General features: G+C 57.0%; 1 protein-coding gene and 1 long non-coding RNA gene across 3 annotated transcripts in view; one reads left to right on the forward strand and one right to left on the reverse strand.

Annotated features, from left to right (window-relative positions):
- The first annotated feature begins 430 nt into the window (after nt 1-430).
- Nucleotides 431-1,616, forward strand: LOC131482440 (uncharacterized). Of its 2 annotated transcripts, none has more exons than XR_009246989.1 (3): nt 431-569; nt 789-973; nt 1,408-1,616. It is a non-coding gene; the product is annotated as an uncharacterized LOC131482440 (long non-coding RNA). The 2 variants fall into 2 exon arrangements; XR_009246990.1 differs by having other exon boundaries at nt 808-973.
- A 2,978-nt stretch (nt 1,617-4,594) lies between these two features.
- TMEM132E (transmembrane protein 132E) overlaps nt 4,595-16,292 on the reverse strand; it is a 45,348-nt gene continuing 33,650 nt past the window's right edge. Inside the window, exons 2-9 of the mRNA XM_058676212.1 lie at nt 14,901-15,837; nt 13,443-13,589; nt 13,040-13,232; nt 12,206-12,349; nt 10,456-10,661; nt 8,466-8,754; nt 7,426-7,617; nt 4,595-6,666 (exon numbers count right to left, since the gene is read on the reverse strand). Of these exons, the coding sequence (XP_058532195.1) occupies nt 5,623-6,666; nt 7,426-7,617; nt 8,466-8,754; nt 10,456-10,661; nt 12,206-12,349; nt 13,040-13,232; nt 13,443-13,589; nt 14,901-15,837 (3,152 nt within the window). The 3' untranslated portion in view covers nt 4,595-5,622. The remainder of the gene's footprint in view (nt 6,667-7,425; nt 7,618-8,465; nt 8,755-10,455; nt 10,662-12,205; nt 12,350-13,039; nt 13,233-13,442; nt 13,590-14,900; nt 15,838-16,292) is intronic.

The raw sequence follows: 16,292 nt of genomic DNA on the forward strand, positions 1-16,292 counted from the left end.
CCTATCTCAGCATTGAGATGCTCATCCACCCTGCCTGGCATCTGTCCCTAATCCATGTCTGACCCCAACATAGCAAACCCTCTAACATAGGCAGCATCAAGTGGAAACACAGTGAAGCTTAGGGGACCAACCCTACCTCCCTCCCCACAGCAGCTTTCCCTCTAGGAATGTTGGGGCAAGGCCGGTGTGATCTGCCAGAGCCAAGTGAGACCAAGGCTTCACCCCTTGCCAGCCACCAGCTGTCAGGATGGACGGCACCACAGGTGCTGTCTGGCCCATAGATTCCCCAAACTCATGGCAGGAATCCAAGTGGGGCCACTTCAGGGAGGTGGCAGATGATGCCTAAGGTTGGTGGTGATGTCTGTGTTGTCCTGTATGAGGTGGCAAGGTCTTAGAACTGGTGATGCAGTGGCTGGATGCAGCTAGACCTCAGTCATCTTTGCAGGGCCGTCTTAGAAGTCAGTCCTTCTCCAGACTAGTTCCGTGCTTGCAGTTCCCTGGTTCCCAAGCCTCTCTCTCTGCCCCAGGAGCCTTAAGGGCAACACGGCGACCCAAACAGTGGGCGCTAGGTCAGTGTGGGTGAGGGCTGGCAGGGACGAGTGCCTGGAGCTGGCGTGGAGGGAGGGTGGAGCTGGTGGGGGCAACCCCAGTCATCCTGCAGTGGCTTCTTCCCTGCCTGCTATCGCCCTGCTCGTCTGAGAAATCTCATTTTGCTGGTGAGCTGATTCATGGGCCTGGCTCCCCGGTGCCCCCGAGCAGCTCCCCGCCAATAACAATTCTTTCTACAGTCCCTCGATTCGTTTCCAGGGTTGAAGACAAATTTTCAAAAAGGCGCTGAGAGCCAGGGCCATTCCAGAGAGGCTGTTAACTTAATGTCCCGCCTCGTTCCTGAGGAGCCCGGGCCCACTTGAACTCCACTGGGGTCAGGTGCTGCTGTCGCCTGTGATTGCTTCTGGTTTTCCCATTTGGATGGGTGAGTGAGGGATTGAGAGAAGGCAACACAAATTACAAGGAGGGTGGCGCAGCTTGGCTCTGCTCCAAGCTTTGCTGTGTGTCTTTTGACCCACGGCTGCTCCTCTCTGGGCCCATTTCCTGCAGCCAAAGGTGTGTATTGCCAGAGCATCCATCCTCTGCCCTGCAAGTGTCTGCTCACAGGTCTTCCCTGAGTTCATCTGGAGGTGCAGTGGGTCTCATTCCCGCCATCCTCGGCATGGCATCAGGGATGGGGATGAAGCCTGCAGCCACCTATCTTCTACCCCAGCCCTCTCTTCTGACTGGCCCTGTGCTGCGTCCTTCCCCACAAAGGGAAATAGCAGGACCTCGAGTCTGAGCTTGCTTCCCAGGCTCATACTGAACCTGCCCCAATCCGGCCACCGCACCTTCCTCATGTGTGCGTCTCATCATCAGGGACTGCTATTCCATCTGCAAGAGAGCAAGTGCAGGGATGAGGCTGCTTAAGCATGTGTGGTGGGCGCCGTAGCAACCCTGGGCCTCTGCTTCCTGAGCTTCCCTGGCTGTCCTCCCTAAGCTGCCACAGACGTAAGGGGGAGCCTCACCTCCTCCCACAACCCAGGGCACAGCAGGGTGCACGGCTGACCTGTCCTCCTCGCCTGTGGTTCTGGGGTGATGGGGTCCATGCAGTAGGTGTGAATAACACGAAGGTGTGAAGAGAACAGCTCCCTGACTGGCAGGACCCGGGGAGCTACCAGCTGCTTAGCAGGGCTAAGTGGATTCATCTCTGACCACCTTGACGCAGTTTTCACCCCCCTTTGCATGGGCACTCAAAGACCCCACTAAGAATTTTGTAATCTATTGAGGCATTGTCTGCCCCTGTGAGATGGCTTTTACAACCAACATGAGCTTAAGAGTTAATGTTACTGAGGATGTCCTGGTGAGTGGGCCTTTAACTACACACAGGAGTATAATTAAGTCTGTGCTGTTTACCCATTGCCAGAAAATCTGGCCCAGATATTTATCATGCTTTCTAGGAAATGGCTTGATAAGAGGGACCCTAAAAGTTATCCTGTTACTGTGACCCTAAAGGTCATTCTGCTATGACAAAGAATATAGTTACTGTGACCCTAAAGGCCATCCTGCTATGACGACGAATATAGCTACTGTAACCCTGAAGGCTATCCTGCTAAGGCAAAAAATATAGTTAATGTGGTCTTAAAAGGTTAGCCTGTCCTTGCAATTCTTTAGAATATAGAAAATGTAGTTGCTTTAGTTGTTTTCATAAAATTTTTTTTTAAAGATTTATTTTATTTTTATTACAAAGTCAGATATACTGAGAGGAGGAGAGATAGAGAGGAAGTGGAGCTGCCGGGACCACAACCAGCAGACATATGGGATCAAGGCGAGGACCTTAGCCACTAGGCCACGCTGCCTAGCCCTGTTTTCATAAATTTTTAGCTAGAGGAAATACAGGGTGATTTCACTAATACCATAAAGATATATTTTTGATTATTGTTTGATCACTTATGAAGTTGTAGAGCCTGCAGTTGTAGAGGAATGTAATATTTATAACTTTTTGTCTTAGATCTTCATGTTTTTTCTCTCTTGATGTGTTTCTCCCAATTAGTGATAGATAAGTTGTAGAACAAGAATTGTATTAGGAGTATATTACTGCATAAGATGTGTTGTCTACTGAGAAACTCTTGGTTGCAACGTTGGAATGGATAATGCCTTGTCTAATACTGAAACAATTTGTAGAATTGTCTTTGGAAACACTCACTCATCCATTGTAGAGTTGAAACTTAAATAGAGTAACTTAGCTCATTGCTAACTGCAATTCTTTCTGCCGTTATTACCCTTGCTTTAACAAACTGTGTGAGCTTACAGACCTAATGGCCAACTAATGTCAATAACCCCGATCCCCATAGACCAAGGCCCCAGACCTTTTAACTCATACAAGATAGGGGTCTGGTTGACACAGGCGGTGCCTAGGTTATAGTCCAGACCTGAGGAGAGCAGATGAAGACTGACAAGCCAAGATAAGCAAGGAATATGGAATCCTTCCTCAATCATTTCTTAAGAAGTTGTAAATTGTGCCCCCCTGAAGCTATGTCAATATGCCCCTAAGAAAAAACTTTGTACTGCTTCTGTATAAATAAAGCAGACAGCTTTCTCGCTTTGTCTACTACGATCAAGGAATCCTGGTGGTCCGTCTCTCCTTTCTTTCTCTCTTCGCGCCTCATCCACGCACCCTTCTCTAGCTCCGGACTCAGCTGGAGCTGGACTCCGGCACTGGGGGTTCCTTGAGGACAGGCCCAAGACTGTTCCCCAGACTCTATGCATGTAGGAGCTTTATGTGTTAAATAAACCAGTGGCTCCATGTTCCAAGTTCAACACCAAGCTGCCCACAGCATACCCCCACCCGTAGCAGCCTTCCTTGGCTTACAGCGAGGGCTTCATCTCACTCCCGTAGCAGAGAAATCACAAGATGGCAGAGCACAGGCAGGCCCTGAAGTGAGATCACGTGCATACCACTTACACTCAGCACCTAGATTTCAGCCAGCCAGCATCTGGAGGGTTAAGCAAAATGACTGAGATGACCCTAACCTTGACCTTCTAGGAGCTTCTCAGGGCAGATGCCAATAGCCACGAATAGTGTCCTGTAAACTGAAGGACAGCTCTCCTGGTAGGACCCTGTGGTTGTGACCTGGACATGGCTCTCCAACAGCCCTACCCTTGTCCCTACACCTTACCCAGCTGTGGCAAACTCCTTCACTGAGACCCTTCAGGCCTGGGCTAGATGTGTACCTGCTGCCCGGGACCATGCAGAGCATGCCACTCCCATGGTGGCCCCTATCAGTTGAGTGGGTGACCATGGCAGGCCAGGCTTCCTTTCTTGCATATCTGTTTGAGCAGTTAGTTGCTTGTGCAGCCCGCAATGCCACCAGCTACTTCCAGGACAGAAGCTGGCTGCTGTTCCTTCCCGTTCCTCCACATTTACAGTAGCCACTTGTCCACAGGCACTGCATAAGGTCCCCCTTTCAGATCTGGAGCTCCTTTGTCTCCCTGGGCTGCGGCTCAGTGTTGGGGATTGGCCATGAGAGGCCATGGGAGACCAGAAGCACACTCCAAAGTCAAGGCTGCCAGCCTGTTGGTGGGTGGGGTACACCTGTTGTAATCAAAAGCCCCTGAGTTTCCCCATTTACTCTGTGGGGAGGAAAGGAAGGTTTTCCTGCGAGCTATGATGAGAAGAGGTGGGCAGAGGCAGCGAGGGACACAGAGTCAACACAGTCAGAAAACACTTTCCTTTCCTCCTCTTCCTGTGCCCTCTGGACCACAGCCTTGTCCTTGCAAGGCCTATGGCCTGCACCTCCTTCACTCCCTCCCCGGAGCCAATCATGACCAACTCCTTGCGGAGGCTTCTTGTCCTCAGGGCACATCGTGGGGTCACCAGATGCATCACCACTTGAGGTGGGCATCCGCTATAGTATCAGGTGATGTATCCCTTATATATATAGTATCCCCCTATAGACAGGAGCCTGCAGGTAGGGAGGAAGAACAGGACTCAGCTTGGCCTCCCACAGCACACCCAGTGCGTGTGTGTCCACGCATGCTGCCCAGGTATACAAGAAAGAGTCAGAGCCAGCCACCAGGTGCTCTGTTTCCTGGGAGCTGCCGCCCCCACCCCCAGGTCTGACGGCCCCCGTTTATTTAAGAAATAACCGACACAGTGGTGGGTAGAACCCGAAGGGAAAGAGGCTGTGGGGTGAGGAAGGGGAGTTGTCAGCTCCCCTGGGCAGGTACCCACTCCAAGGTCCCTCGCAGTGTGCCTGCACCTCTTCCTGCCCCATCCCCAGCCTCTATCCTGTGAGGGGTGGGTGCTGCCCGCCCTGCCGCTGCGGAAGGGACGGGTCAGCAGATTGGAGATGGCTAAGGCGCAATAGTGTTGACCCTGCTGGGGGGTGGGGCGGGACATCGGAGGCCCTCTGTGGACCCAGGCGCTCTGGGGTGCTGCTTGGCTGTAGAGGGACCCAGAAACCTTCCCTTTAGGGTCCCTGCCCACAGCCCTCACAGCAGGGTGAGAACTCAGGGAAGTGCCTGATGTGGCACTAGCTCCCTTCGTATAATCAGCTCCCAGGGACAGCCTAGGAGACACTCAGAAGCCAGCAGATGCTACGACCAACCACCATGCCACCTTGCCCCATGTCCTGTCCACAGCAAGCTCCTCAGCAGGGCAGGCAACTGCACCTCCCACCCTGTAGGACGGAAATCCCTGAATATTGGTTTGAGAAAAGTCTTGATGCAGCGTGACTCAAGACTCCCCAAAGCCCCCTTCACAGGGGTAGGGTGGGAGGGAGGGAAGGTGAGGGCTGGGACACAGTGTGGGCCCCACTCCCTTTGCCCCAGGTGTGGCCTTCTGCCCTCCCTCATGAGGGCAGCAGCCTGGGAAGGACTACACCAGGGCAGATTAGGGTGGCCCTCCGCCCTGCGAGCCACAGGAGGGAGGGTCCTCCACCTGCAGAGGGCAGAAGAGGGTAGCTGTGAGCAGGGCTGGGCAAAGCTGTAGGGGCAGGAAGTATAAATCCATCCAGCTGCCTGCCCTGGGTGAGCCGGGGTCTGGGGGTTGGAGCAGTTACTGCACCCCTCCCTCAACCCACTCCCCACCGCCTATGCGATCTCTTTGATTCTGCGCATATAATTGTGCAGGTCTGGGGGTGCTGTGGGCCTCGTGGAGCCGGCCACCTCCGGGCAGCCCCAACCCAGGTCCTCTTCATCTTCCTCATCTTCTTCTCCGGCAGGCACCGAGTCATAGGCCAGCTCCTCAGAGGGCAGAGTGGTGAAGGTGGTGAACTTGACCCGCTTTCGTTTGGAGGTGGGTGAGCTGGCAGGGTCCTCGTTCTGGTCCCGGGCAGAGCCGCCAGAGGAGCCATCACCGCGGCCGTGCACTTGGCTCTGGACGCTGGTCTGCGAGCTGCCGCTGCTGTGGTGGTCACCGTGGCAGCAGGCGGGGACCGTCTCTAGCGGATTGCTGGCAGGTGGTGAGAGCTCCCCTTGCACGCGCAGTGGCTGTCCATTGCCCAGAAACACCCAGTGGTGAGAGTGGTCCATGCTGGTCTGGCCCTCAGGCGGGATGCGCTTATGCCGGTAGCGCAGCACGAAAACGATGCAATTGATGAGGAAGACAAGGATGGCAAGGCAGAAGACACCCAGCAAGGCATACATGCCAATCTCCAGGTCGGTCAGCCCTCGAGGCATCTGCAGGAAACCCGTGGGCAGTGGCAGATAGTCCTCAGTGGGACTGCTGGTTCCCTGGCCTGGGACCCCTGGAGCAGGGTGCGCAGTGCCTGGCTGGCCGCCTCCTTGGGCCTCATCCTCACCCCCACCGGGTCCTGGCTGGCTGGGGCCTGGGTAGTCATAGGTGGGGTCTTCCTCGTCCCTTCCATAGTGCACCCGCAGGCCTACGAGGGTAGTGGCCAGTACACTCTTGCGCTTGGTTTTCTGACAGCTCTCAGAAATGCTGAGCTCTGCCCGGAGCAGCTCCCCGGCTCCCTCAGCCTGGGCCACCACCAGTGGGAAGGTGCGATCCTGGGTCACAGTGACCACACGCTCATCCAGGCTGCTCACCAGCAGCCCGTAGTCACGGGGGCTGTAGAGAGAGAGTGGGGCCGTGGTGCCGTCACTGTAGGAGAGCCAGAGGCTCAGGAGGCCTTCCTGGAGGAGGGGAAAGGGGGCAGGAGTTAGGTGCTTATTCCCTGGGTTGCCCTGTTAAGAAGCTGAGACCCACAAGGGTCTCTGGCCCTGGAGTGGCTGGCAGCAGTCCCTCGGGAAGGGAACTGTTGTTGCAGTGAGTCCTGCTCACAGGTTACAACTTCCAGATTTCAAATTGCCCAAGGCTTCTTCTTCTTCTTCTTCTTTTTTTCCCCAAGGCTTCTTAACCAATTTCACCCAAATCCCTTTGATGAATGGAAGGTAGGTTCTGCCTTGGGTCTAACTCAAGTCTCTAGGTGCTGCAGATGAGTCCCACATCCATGCTTGACCTTGGGTTCACCTTCATTAGACAACTGACTACGGAGAGTGCACACACACACACACACACACACACAACCCTCCTCCACTGGCCCCGACCTCCTGAGAGTCCCCCTCTACTGCTGAGAAACTAGAGCCTGGCAAGATCAGATGGCCCAAGTCCTGACTTCTGGCTCGGCACCTGACCCCATGGCCCACGGCAGGGTTGTGCTATGTGTATACTTAGGGTTCCAGGGTCAGGTAGGGATACTGGCTGCTCATGCGGCAAGGGTGACCGCCCTCTGAGGACCAGTGGACAGTGCTCAGGGTGGCAAGGCCAGCAGGTGAGACCTTGCCCAGGCAGCCCAAGCAGAGGGCAGGGAGATGGGGCGGGACAGGTGAGTCCTCCTTCTGCACCCCAGAGGCTCCGGTTTGGGGCAGGAGGAGGCCCAGGTGGCTGGTTACCTGCTTGAGGAAGCTGAGGGTCTGCTGAGCGGCCGTGGTGGCCAGGATGGTGTGGCTGCTCCCGGGGCTGGGCCGCAGGGACAGGGTCAGGCTGGCCACCACCTGGGCCTGCAGCTGTGTGATGGTGACCTTCTCCTCCGTCACTGTCAGCAGCGTCTCTCCTAGCACGGCCTCCGTCAGCGGGGACACCACCTGAGGCAGAGAGGGGTGGGCAGTGGGAAGGCCTGGGAGAGCCCCCCACCCAGGGTCCCTGTATCAGGGGGAAATCTTGGTGCTGCTGGAGGAGGGGCCCAGAGGACTGGGCAGGCAGGAAGGCGGAACCTCTGGCTGTGACTCAGGTCTACAATGGGACCCAGGGTCCAGGGGTCCCCAGAGAGTCAGAGGCTCCTAGGAGCCAGCCAGTCACACATATGATACAGGGGAGTTTAAGGAGAAAATGATGCCTGCACAGTGATAAGCAGCAATGGCTGCCCAGCCCCACAGTCAGGGAGGCAAAAGGGAATGGTGAGGTTGTTGGCAAAGGGGTGAAGGCATGCTCCCCCAAAAAGGGGCACCAATATATGGGCTAAATATTGCTAGGTGGAAATTCATGTCCAGGGTTACACCAGCAGTCTAGTCTTTTGTTGTTGTTGTTGTTCAATGAAAAGCCTCCCAACCGTTACACATTGGATCAGTTACTTCCTCAACAGAACACAACTCCCTGCCTCCAGGTGCCCCTTTACAGTCCTCTAGGTGGATAGCTTCCACTGTGAGAGGTGACAGTCACCACTGTGCTCCCAGGCCCAGAGCCTGCCTTCTTGCTGGCTCACACCTGCTCTCCCACCGCTAGCCGTAACTGCCGGAGGGCTCTGCAGGAATCTACAGAGCTGATCAGGTAAGGGGTGGGAGGATGCCGGAAAAGCCTGACCTTGGGGTGGTGGAGTTCCAGGCAGGAAGCACCTGCTGGGGACTGGCTCAAGCTCTGGGGATATCTTCCCTCCCTTCCCCAGTCACCAAGGCACTCTACATTGCCCATGTGCTAGGACGGAGCTCATGCCTACCTTAAAGGCGGTGGTGCCTGGCTCCAGGCCTGCCAGCGTGCTGCTGTCCACCAAATGTGCCACTCGGGGGTCACCTACCCGCATGAAGTCACTGACCAGGTCGGTGACCTCCACCAGCCAGTCCGAGCCCAGCATGGTAACCACCTGGTCGGTCCCCTCTGCTGAGGTGGTGTGGAACTGGGTGAAGACCTGCAGCGTGGCATGCTGGTACTGCAAGGTACAGCCCCGACTCACACTCTGCCGCCGCTCCTCTTCCTCCTCCTCCTCGTCCTCACTCTCCCGGGCTGACCTGGTACAGAGGCATGACAGAGTCTGGGCTGGCCGGACCAAGAGCTCCTGACCCTGGGCTGACCTACACCAGTCTCTACCCTTGCCCTTGACCGGGTGGCACCTCTCCAGCTCCCGTGGGTGGAAAGTCTCTTCCTGGCTCACGTTTTCCATGTGGTAAGCATGCAGCCAGGTGTCCCAGCCTATTTGCTTCTAGAAAAAACCATTTTCAATCCTCTCTTACTCCTCCCCCGGTCTGCTTGGCTTCCTCCACATCTGGGAATAGCTGACGTCAAACCCCAACGGTGACTGCCTGTTTCACCCCTGAGTGTATGCCTGGCACACTGCTAAACTCTAAACTGTAGCAAAGACGATCTTGACCATAGGGGATTCCAACAAGCTCAGCTGAATGTGCTTATGGTTATGTGAAGAGCAGAACATGCTGGGAGGGGGAGGGGAGCTGGACAGTTAACCGAGGACATTGCCAAGCAAGGTGCCGCCTGGCCTGCTCTTGCTGCCGTTTGTACACTGTGACATGAGAGGGGCAAGTGTATCGATTGTCAAGCCAGAGGGCCCCTGGAGCTGATGATTTGGGAAGCTATCAGGCTGTGCAGTTTAGAGAAGATGCTCCAAGCAGGAAACCCAGCGGGAGAAAGGCACACCTGGGAAAGCTTTCTCTCTGTGGCTAATGCTTTGTTAGGGCTTTGGAAGGCTCAACTTGCCAGTAACATCATTCCCACAAAGTTGCTTGTGCATCTGTGCCACCTACTGACTGAACCCTTATCATGGGCCTCTTGCCCATTTCACAGGTGAGGAAACTGAGGCACAGAGAGGTTATATAAGTGGGTCACGGCCATATAGCAGCTAGCCAACCACAGAGCCAGAATTTAACCTGGCTGGCAGACTACAGAGCTCACATGACCATCACCTGGGAGCTGGGCAAAGGCATACTCGCCCCAGCCTGCTGACTGGAAGCCACGGTCTAACAGGACCACAGAGGATTCCCATGCACGCTGATGCTTGATGGGCCCTGGTCCACACCCCCGAGCTTTCCCAGATCCCCACTGAATGGAGCTCTGCCCAGTTTTCCCTTGGCCACCTGCTTTGCTTACCACCTGCTTCTCCTGCCAGTCCCATGTGCTACTGCTCAGAGCTGTTTGCCTTCATTCCCTGCGTGCCCCTGCTGGGTTCTCTCCAGCAGCTCTGAGGGCATGAGTGAAAGGGTTGAATATGCTGGCTCACTTATATGTCCCACAGGTGGGTGAGCCTGCATCCCAGCAAGCAGTCTGGGCAGGGACTCTAGTGCTTGGAAGTTTGCCCTCGCTGCAACCAGGCTCGGGCATGGGGGCCTGGCATATGCCTGATTCTGCGCTGACAGGCTTGCAGCATTTTAGCTGCCTCACAGCTCTCACCCTGATTCCTGGGCCAACCAACTCCTCCAGGAAGCCTGTCTTGACTTTTCATGGTAGGGCTACCTGTGCAGCAGCACTGTGCTGGGTTGGTCTTGTTCACCATGTGCACAGCACTGACAAACTCAGCAGTGGGTTGGAGCAGGCAGCAGCCACACCTGCCCTACAGCCGCAACACCTGCCAGTGCCTGGCACATGGCAGCTGCCCAGGACATCGGCAGCTGCTGATGCCAAGCCTGCCTACCCAGGGCCTCTCGCACATGTGCGCCAAGGCTGTGTCCCCCGTGAGTGTCCCCAGCATATGGGCACTGTACCTCCGGTCGGGGAGGATGGGCACCCTCCAGCCCTTCACTTGGCTGAGGCGGGCGTCTGAGAGCTCGATGTGTAGTGGCAGCTTGGGTACCCAGACGGTTATTTCCAAGGGGGCTTGGAGCACATCATAGCGGAAGGTGACTCTGGCGTTCATGGACCCTCGAGACTCCTTTCCGCTCACAAATACATAGTCGCAGCTGCTGGACACCTGGGGAGAGGCAGGGTGGCACACCCTGTCCCACAGGTCTTCCCCGACCCGGTGGGACAGGGAGCTTAGGTCCCACAATTAGGTCAGGGAGGCTGTTGGAGGGAGACGCATCCAGAGTGGGGGAGGGGAGGTGGTTGGAAGGGCAGAGGGCCTCCTTGCCTGTTTCACTCCTCTGGCCTCTGTGGGAGGCTTAGAGCCCTGGACCCACTCTCCTCTCGGCTTGGTCCCTCCCCCATTCACAATGACGCCTCTGGATCCAGGTGGCTGGATCCACTTTAAGCAAGAAGGGGATACCAGGCTGGGGAAAGGGTAGACCTGCACCTCCCTGGTTGTGACTGTCCCAGGACCATGCGCAGTGGCTAATGTCAGGGTCAGAGGCTGCTGCAGATAGGGCTGGGGAAGAGAGAAAATGGGAAAGAAGAAACCTGGCCAGGGGATCTGAGGCAGACAGGCGGGGGGCTGCCACCGATGAGTGTGCCAACCCACCTGGACTGCAACACTGTGTTGCTAGGGGTTCTGGGCATGGAAACCACAGGTCTATTGAACACGTCTCGGTGGTAGATGGCAGTGCCCACTCAGACAGGGGCTGCTGCCAGTGCTGCAGGGCCAACCCAGAGGGGAATGTATGCTCAAAGTGTATCCCAGCACTTTGCCTGATAGACGCCTGTGGGTGCCTTGAGCTTAGCAGGAGGTCTCTCATGCAGCAGGTGGGCTCTGCAGGGGTGGGTGGGGGTGGGCAGGGAGTGTATTGCAGTCCCGGGGCCATCCCAAGCCTCTGCCAGCCCCTTCTGTCATCTCAGAGGAGAGGTGTAGGTGGGACGTGTGGGCCCACCAGGAGTGTTTATTTCCCATGTGAGAAGGCAGAGGAGCGTACCCGCAGGCTGGCAATGCCACAGAGAGCCCGGTGTGGTTCACTGAGATCCAGAACACATTCCATTAAAACCCTCCCAGGGTCTCTAAGGCAGCCCTAGGGAGGGGTAGTCGGGGTGGCAGAGGAGGGGTAGGGTGAGGGCGTAGGCAGGTGATGGGGTGCGGCACGAAGCCCTTGCTCTGGCTCCTGTGTGGGAGGTTCTTCCCCAGGTTCCCTGAATCCAAAGGGACCCAGAAGCAGAACAGAGAGGGAGGCAGAGTGGGTCCCTACACCTGTACTCTCCTGCTCACCTCCAAGCAGCACCACTTCTGTGTCAAACCTGCCGACTGCAGGCCACGGTTGCCAGAGCTAGTCACCTCTCACTTTGCTATCCACCCCTGGCCCCACACACTCAAATTTTGCCTTCTTTCCCTTCCTGCCTCTGCCCACTGGGTAAAGCTCTGGCAAGGAACAAATCCAGAATGCTGGGCCATTCTACAGGAAGCCCTCCAGGATTGACCAGAGCAGTACCCGGGGTTGGGGTGAGGGAGTGGTCCTGGGAACCCACCCTCTCACAAAGCTGTGGTGGTGCCTGGGATAAGGTGAGCAAGGGAGGTGTGAGCCCAGAATGAAAGGATGAGTAAGAGGGAGCCACCTGGACTCTGCAGGGGGGCCCTGCCTCCAGGAAGCCCACCTTGATGATATCCTCATTGTCAGACTCGCATTCCACCAGAGCAGAAACGTCTAGCACGAGGCCGGTCACTTCAATGGCGATGACCTTGACAGGGATGGCCACAGTGCGGCCAGTCAGGATGGCTGTGTTGATGATCTCTGTGTCCTGCAGAAAGGGGAAGGGGAGGGCCTCTGCTTGTGGTCTTGTCTCTTGGAACGCGCCCGCTAAGCCCGGGGTCCTGGCTGCTCCCATGGTTTGGAGCACATCACTCTGATAGGGTGACAGGCAGGGACAGGTGTCTGTCCCAAGTGCCTTTAGAGGTCTGTTCTCTTACACTTTGCTGGAGCTTCAGGTAGACCTCACTCTGCCCTTCCCTGATGCCTGCCACTTTGTCCCCAACACCTCCCCATTGGGCATATCCCCCACACTCACCACGGTGCCCGAGACTGGGCAACCTTCCATTTGGGTAGCCCTCACATTTCCCAGCACAGCGTTTGGGCACAGATGAGCCCTGCCTACCCTGTCACTTCTGAGGGTCCCACACTTCCTCCCATATGACCTTCAAGGCACCCCTGCACAACCACATCCTCCAGAAATCACCATGGTGACTTCCCCCACTTCTGTCCACCCTGGCACCTGCTATCTATACTAGTTGGCATCCAGCCGTGCCTGCCTCCTGAGAGTGTAGGCAGGCACTTTGCCATTAGACACATCTGGATGTAGGAGGCAGTCTCTCTCACTCATAAACACACACACACACACACACACACACACACACACATATCTGTGCATCTGTGCACATGCTCAGCCAGGCATACCCACCCCACCCCCAAGCCTGCACACAGGCTCACTCACCATGGCCAGAGGAAGGATGGCTTGTACGTCCCGCTGGATGACCGTGAGCTCTGTGACTGCCCTCTCCAGCTCAGGCAAAGCGCCGTGGCCACGGTAGTCAATGTGCCACATAATCCTCCGCTTGACCGACTGGCTGGTGAAGTTCTCCATTTCAAAGTCCAGCTGCAGGATCTCCAGGGGCCCCTGGCCTTCCCTGCCAGGTTTTGGAAGGTAGAAGAGGAAGATGGGCTGGGAGGAGCCCAAGGGCTCTGACACCTTCCGTGGGGTCCAGTCTTCCTGAGGTTCCCCAGCCCTAGAACCCTGCCCAGCAGCCCAGACCAAGAGGCAAGTTCCAGCTGCCACCCTTCTGCCCCCAGGCCAGGCCTCTTCCATCGCCCCTGCAGATGCACCACTTCATGCTCACCAGGGAGGCAGGGGCGTGCCCTGAGCCCAGGCCACATCCACGGTGGCTGTTGAGTGCTTTGCTCCCGTCAGTAGCTCTGAGGTCACATGCCACTGGCCACTCCGTGACTTGGTGCCTAGAAGGGTCACACCCTTCTTGGCCTTCACTCTGGGACAAAGGATGGGGGGGGGGGGATAACAAAGATGGAGTCAGGCAATGGCTCCAGGACCGCATACCTGGCCACCAGCCCTAGGCTGTGGGGCAAGGGGAGGAGAGACAGGTGTGCTGAGTGCAAACAGCATCACCTTTTAGAGCCCCCTGCCTGGTCTGCCCCTTCCTCACTGGCATACCTTAGTGACATGGCTTCTGTACGCATCTTGCTGAAGGTCCATAGGAATGAGAAGGCACTCTAGGCAGGGACTCTGCTGGAGCGAAGGGAGCACTTCCTACCTCTCCCATGCTAACTGCTAATTTTCTAGCTAGCTAGAGACCCCTCCCATGCTTTCCACTCTCCAGTTCCTCCAGGAGACGCTGTGGCTGCAGTTTTGAGGCACTTGCTGGCTAGTTACCACTCTAGATGCTCTCAGCACACCAGGTGCATTGTCCTTGTTGAAGGCACAGAGCCAGCTGGTCTCCAGTGAACACCAGGGCAAGCAGAGGACCAGCCCCCCACGCCCACATGCTCCAAACACATGAGTGCAGCCCAAGCTCAGAAGATTGGTGCCACTTATCTGCCACTCAGCCTCCGAGCCCTGGATTAGGCCAGACCCATTCCAGGAACAGCTGGGATGTGAGGAGTTAGGGCCACGCTTGACACAAGGAAGTCATAGGTCCACCATGGTCTTCCATGTCTTACCCACGGAGTGCGGACTTTCTCATATCCTAGGAGTTACTCAGCATGGCTCAGGGCATGGACCCCTATAGGAGGCATCACCGTGTCCTGGGTGGATGTGATCTAACACTTTCTTGAATTCATGAACTGTGCCCTCAAGGTATAGAGGCAGCGGAGAGGCCTGAAACTGTCCCTTTAACTCCAGAATCAGGTCCAAGGTCCATGTGGGCATACACTGCCATTCATCTTTTGGCCATCAGCCAAGAAGCAATTATGTTTTTATTTTCATGCCTCTTTTTTTGGTCTCAGAATGGGAGAAAGGTGCCTGCTTATGTCCTAAGTTCCTTCCAACCCTGACTCTATCATTCTGGACAACCACACTTGCAAACCTCCTGGCCCCTTTATCAGGACTCTACTTCCCTAAGATGGTAAGAGGAAGCACACTGGGTTGCCATTACAAACGGGAACCCTGAGATTCCCCCCATCAGTGAAATGTCTTTCTGAGGTTGCTCAAACCACCTGTGGAAGAGCTGGGAGCCAGACACAGCCAGTGGTATAGCTGATCACCACCACCCGCACCCCCCCCCACCAAGTCAGGTGCCCATTTGGCCTCGGGAAGCCCTGCACTCCCTCCACAGCCCCCCTACCTGAGTGTGAAATGCTCCACGCTGGGGCTGGAGGCCGAAGAGGTATTGGGAGCCAGGTAGAGCAGGACGGTGAGCACCTCCCCAGGCTTGAGGGGTCGGTCGGGCAGGCGGATCATCAGATTGCTGTCCAGTCTGTGCTCCTGCAGGGCCCTCCGGGGCGGCGGCCGGAACAGGCTAATGCTCCCGATGCGCAGTAGCGGGTGCTGCGTGGGGCTCTCGGCACGCGCCCCAGCCCCGGGCACCGGCCCGCGCCGGGCCCCACCACAGCCGCCGGTGGCATCGGGGGCATGCAGGGTATAATAGAGCTCTGCCTGCTGACTTTCCCCGGTTGCCTCAGCTTCCAGCCCATCCGGAGCCTTGCGGCGTGCAGAGGGTGGTGAGGCGGGTGCTGGGGGTCCGAACCACGCTAGGGGCAGCTCGGCCCGCACGAGACACGTGGCCAGGCCCCCGGCGAGGCGGCAGGAGCTCTTGACTTCGCGGGCGTCTCGGAAGGCGTGCAGGCGGACGCAGGGCAGGCGCTCAGTGACACCGAAGTCGTCCCAGTCTCGACCGGCCACGTAGAAAAGCACCTGCGCCACGGGTTGCGAGGCAGGCACGCGGGCGCGCACAATGAAGGCCCGCACCTTCCAGTTGACCGTCAGGCGCTCGGGGATGTCCAGCGTGCTGGAGGGCTGTAGGAGCTCTCGTGCCACCACCTGGCTTGTGCTGAAGGGCCCCAGCGACACGTTGAGCACGGGCAGCTCCTTGGTCTGGAACACCACGAAGGGCTCGGAGCGCTGTAGGGAGCCGTTGGCCTCAGAGGGCGGTAGTGGTGGTGGCCGGGCCTCCCGCAGGAAGAAGGCCAGCCGCGTGTGCGACAGGCGGTAGCTGACCGGCAGCACTGGGCTAGCTTGCGGCCCTGGCGGGCTGGGGCTGGCCGGGTGCGAGCGGCTGGAGGCTGGGAACAGAGGAAAGAAGCCCAAAGGGGTGAGGGAAGAGGCTGCACACAGATCCTAGGGTTCTGCCGCTGCACCGGCCCTGGGCTCTTTGAGCTGGGCAGGCATTGCCTGCTTCCCATGGGCCCTGGGCCTGGCAGAGCCTCTGCTGGCGTGTCACACTCCTCTCTCCCCCATGCTTACTTAAATGCAGCGTGGAGGTAGAGCGGTCTGAGCCCTAGGCAGCTGTAGCCATGTTGTCTTCCTGCCTCCCCCGCCCGCGCCCATCTGCATTTTGCTACAAAGGGCTGACTTTGCAGTCATGGGCATCCAGGGCTGGGCACAAGCCTCAGCTGGACTAATCCTGCGCTCAGGCCTTCAGGTAGGCCTTACTGGGGGCCCTCGGAGCCAGCCAGTCTGACACCAGTAACTTATTACACCTTTCAGATTAAGGGGAGATCAAGGACTGGTGCCAGGA

Source organism: Ochotona princeps, chromosome 17, assembly GCF_030435755.1.
Source record: "Ochotona princeps isolate mOchPri1 chromosome 17, mOchPri1.hap1, whole genome shotgun sequence".
In the NCBI taxonomy this organism is placed as follows: Eukaryota; Metazoa; Chordata; class Mammalia; order Lagomorpha; family Ochotonidae; genus Ochotona; species Ochotona princeps.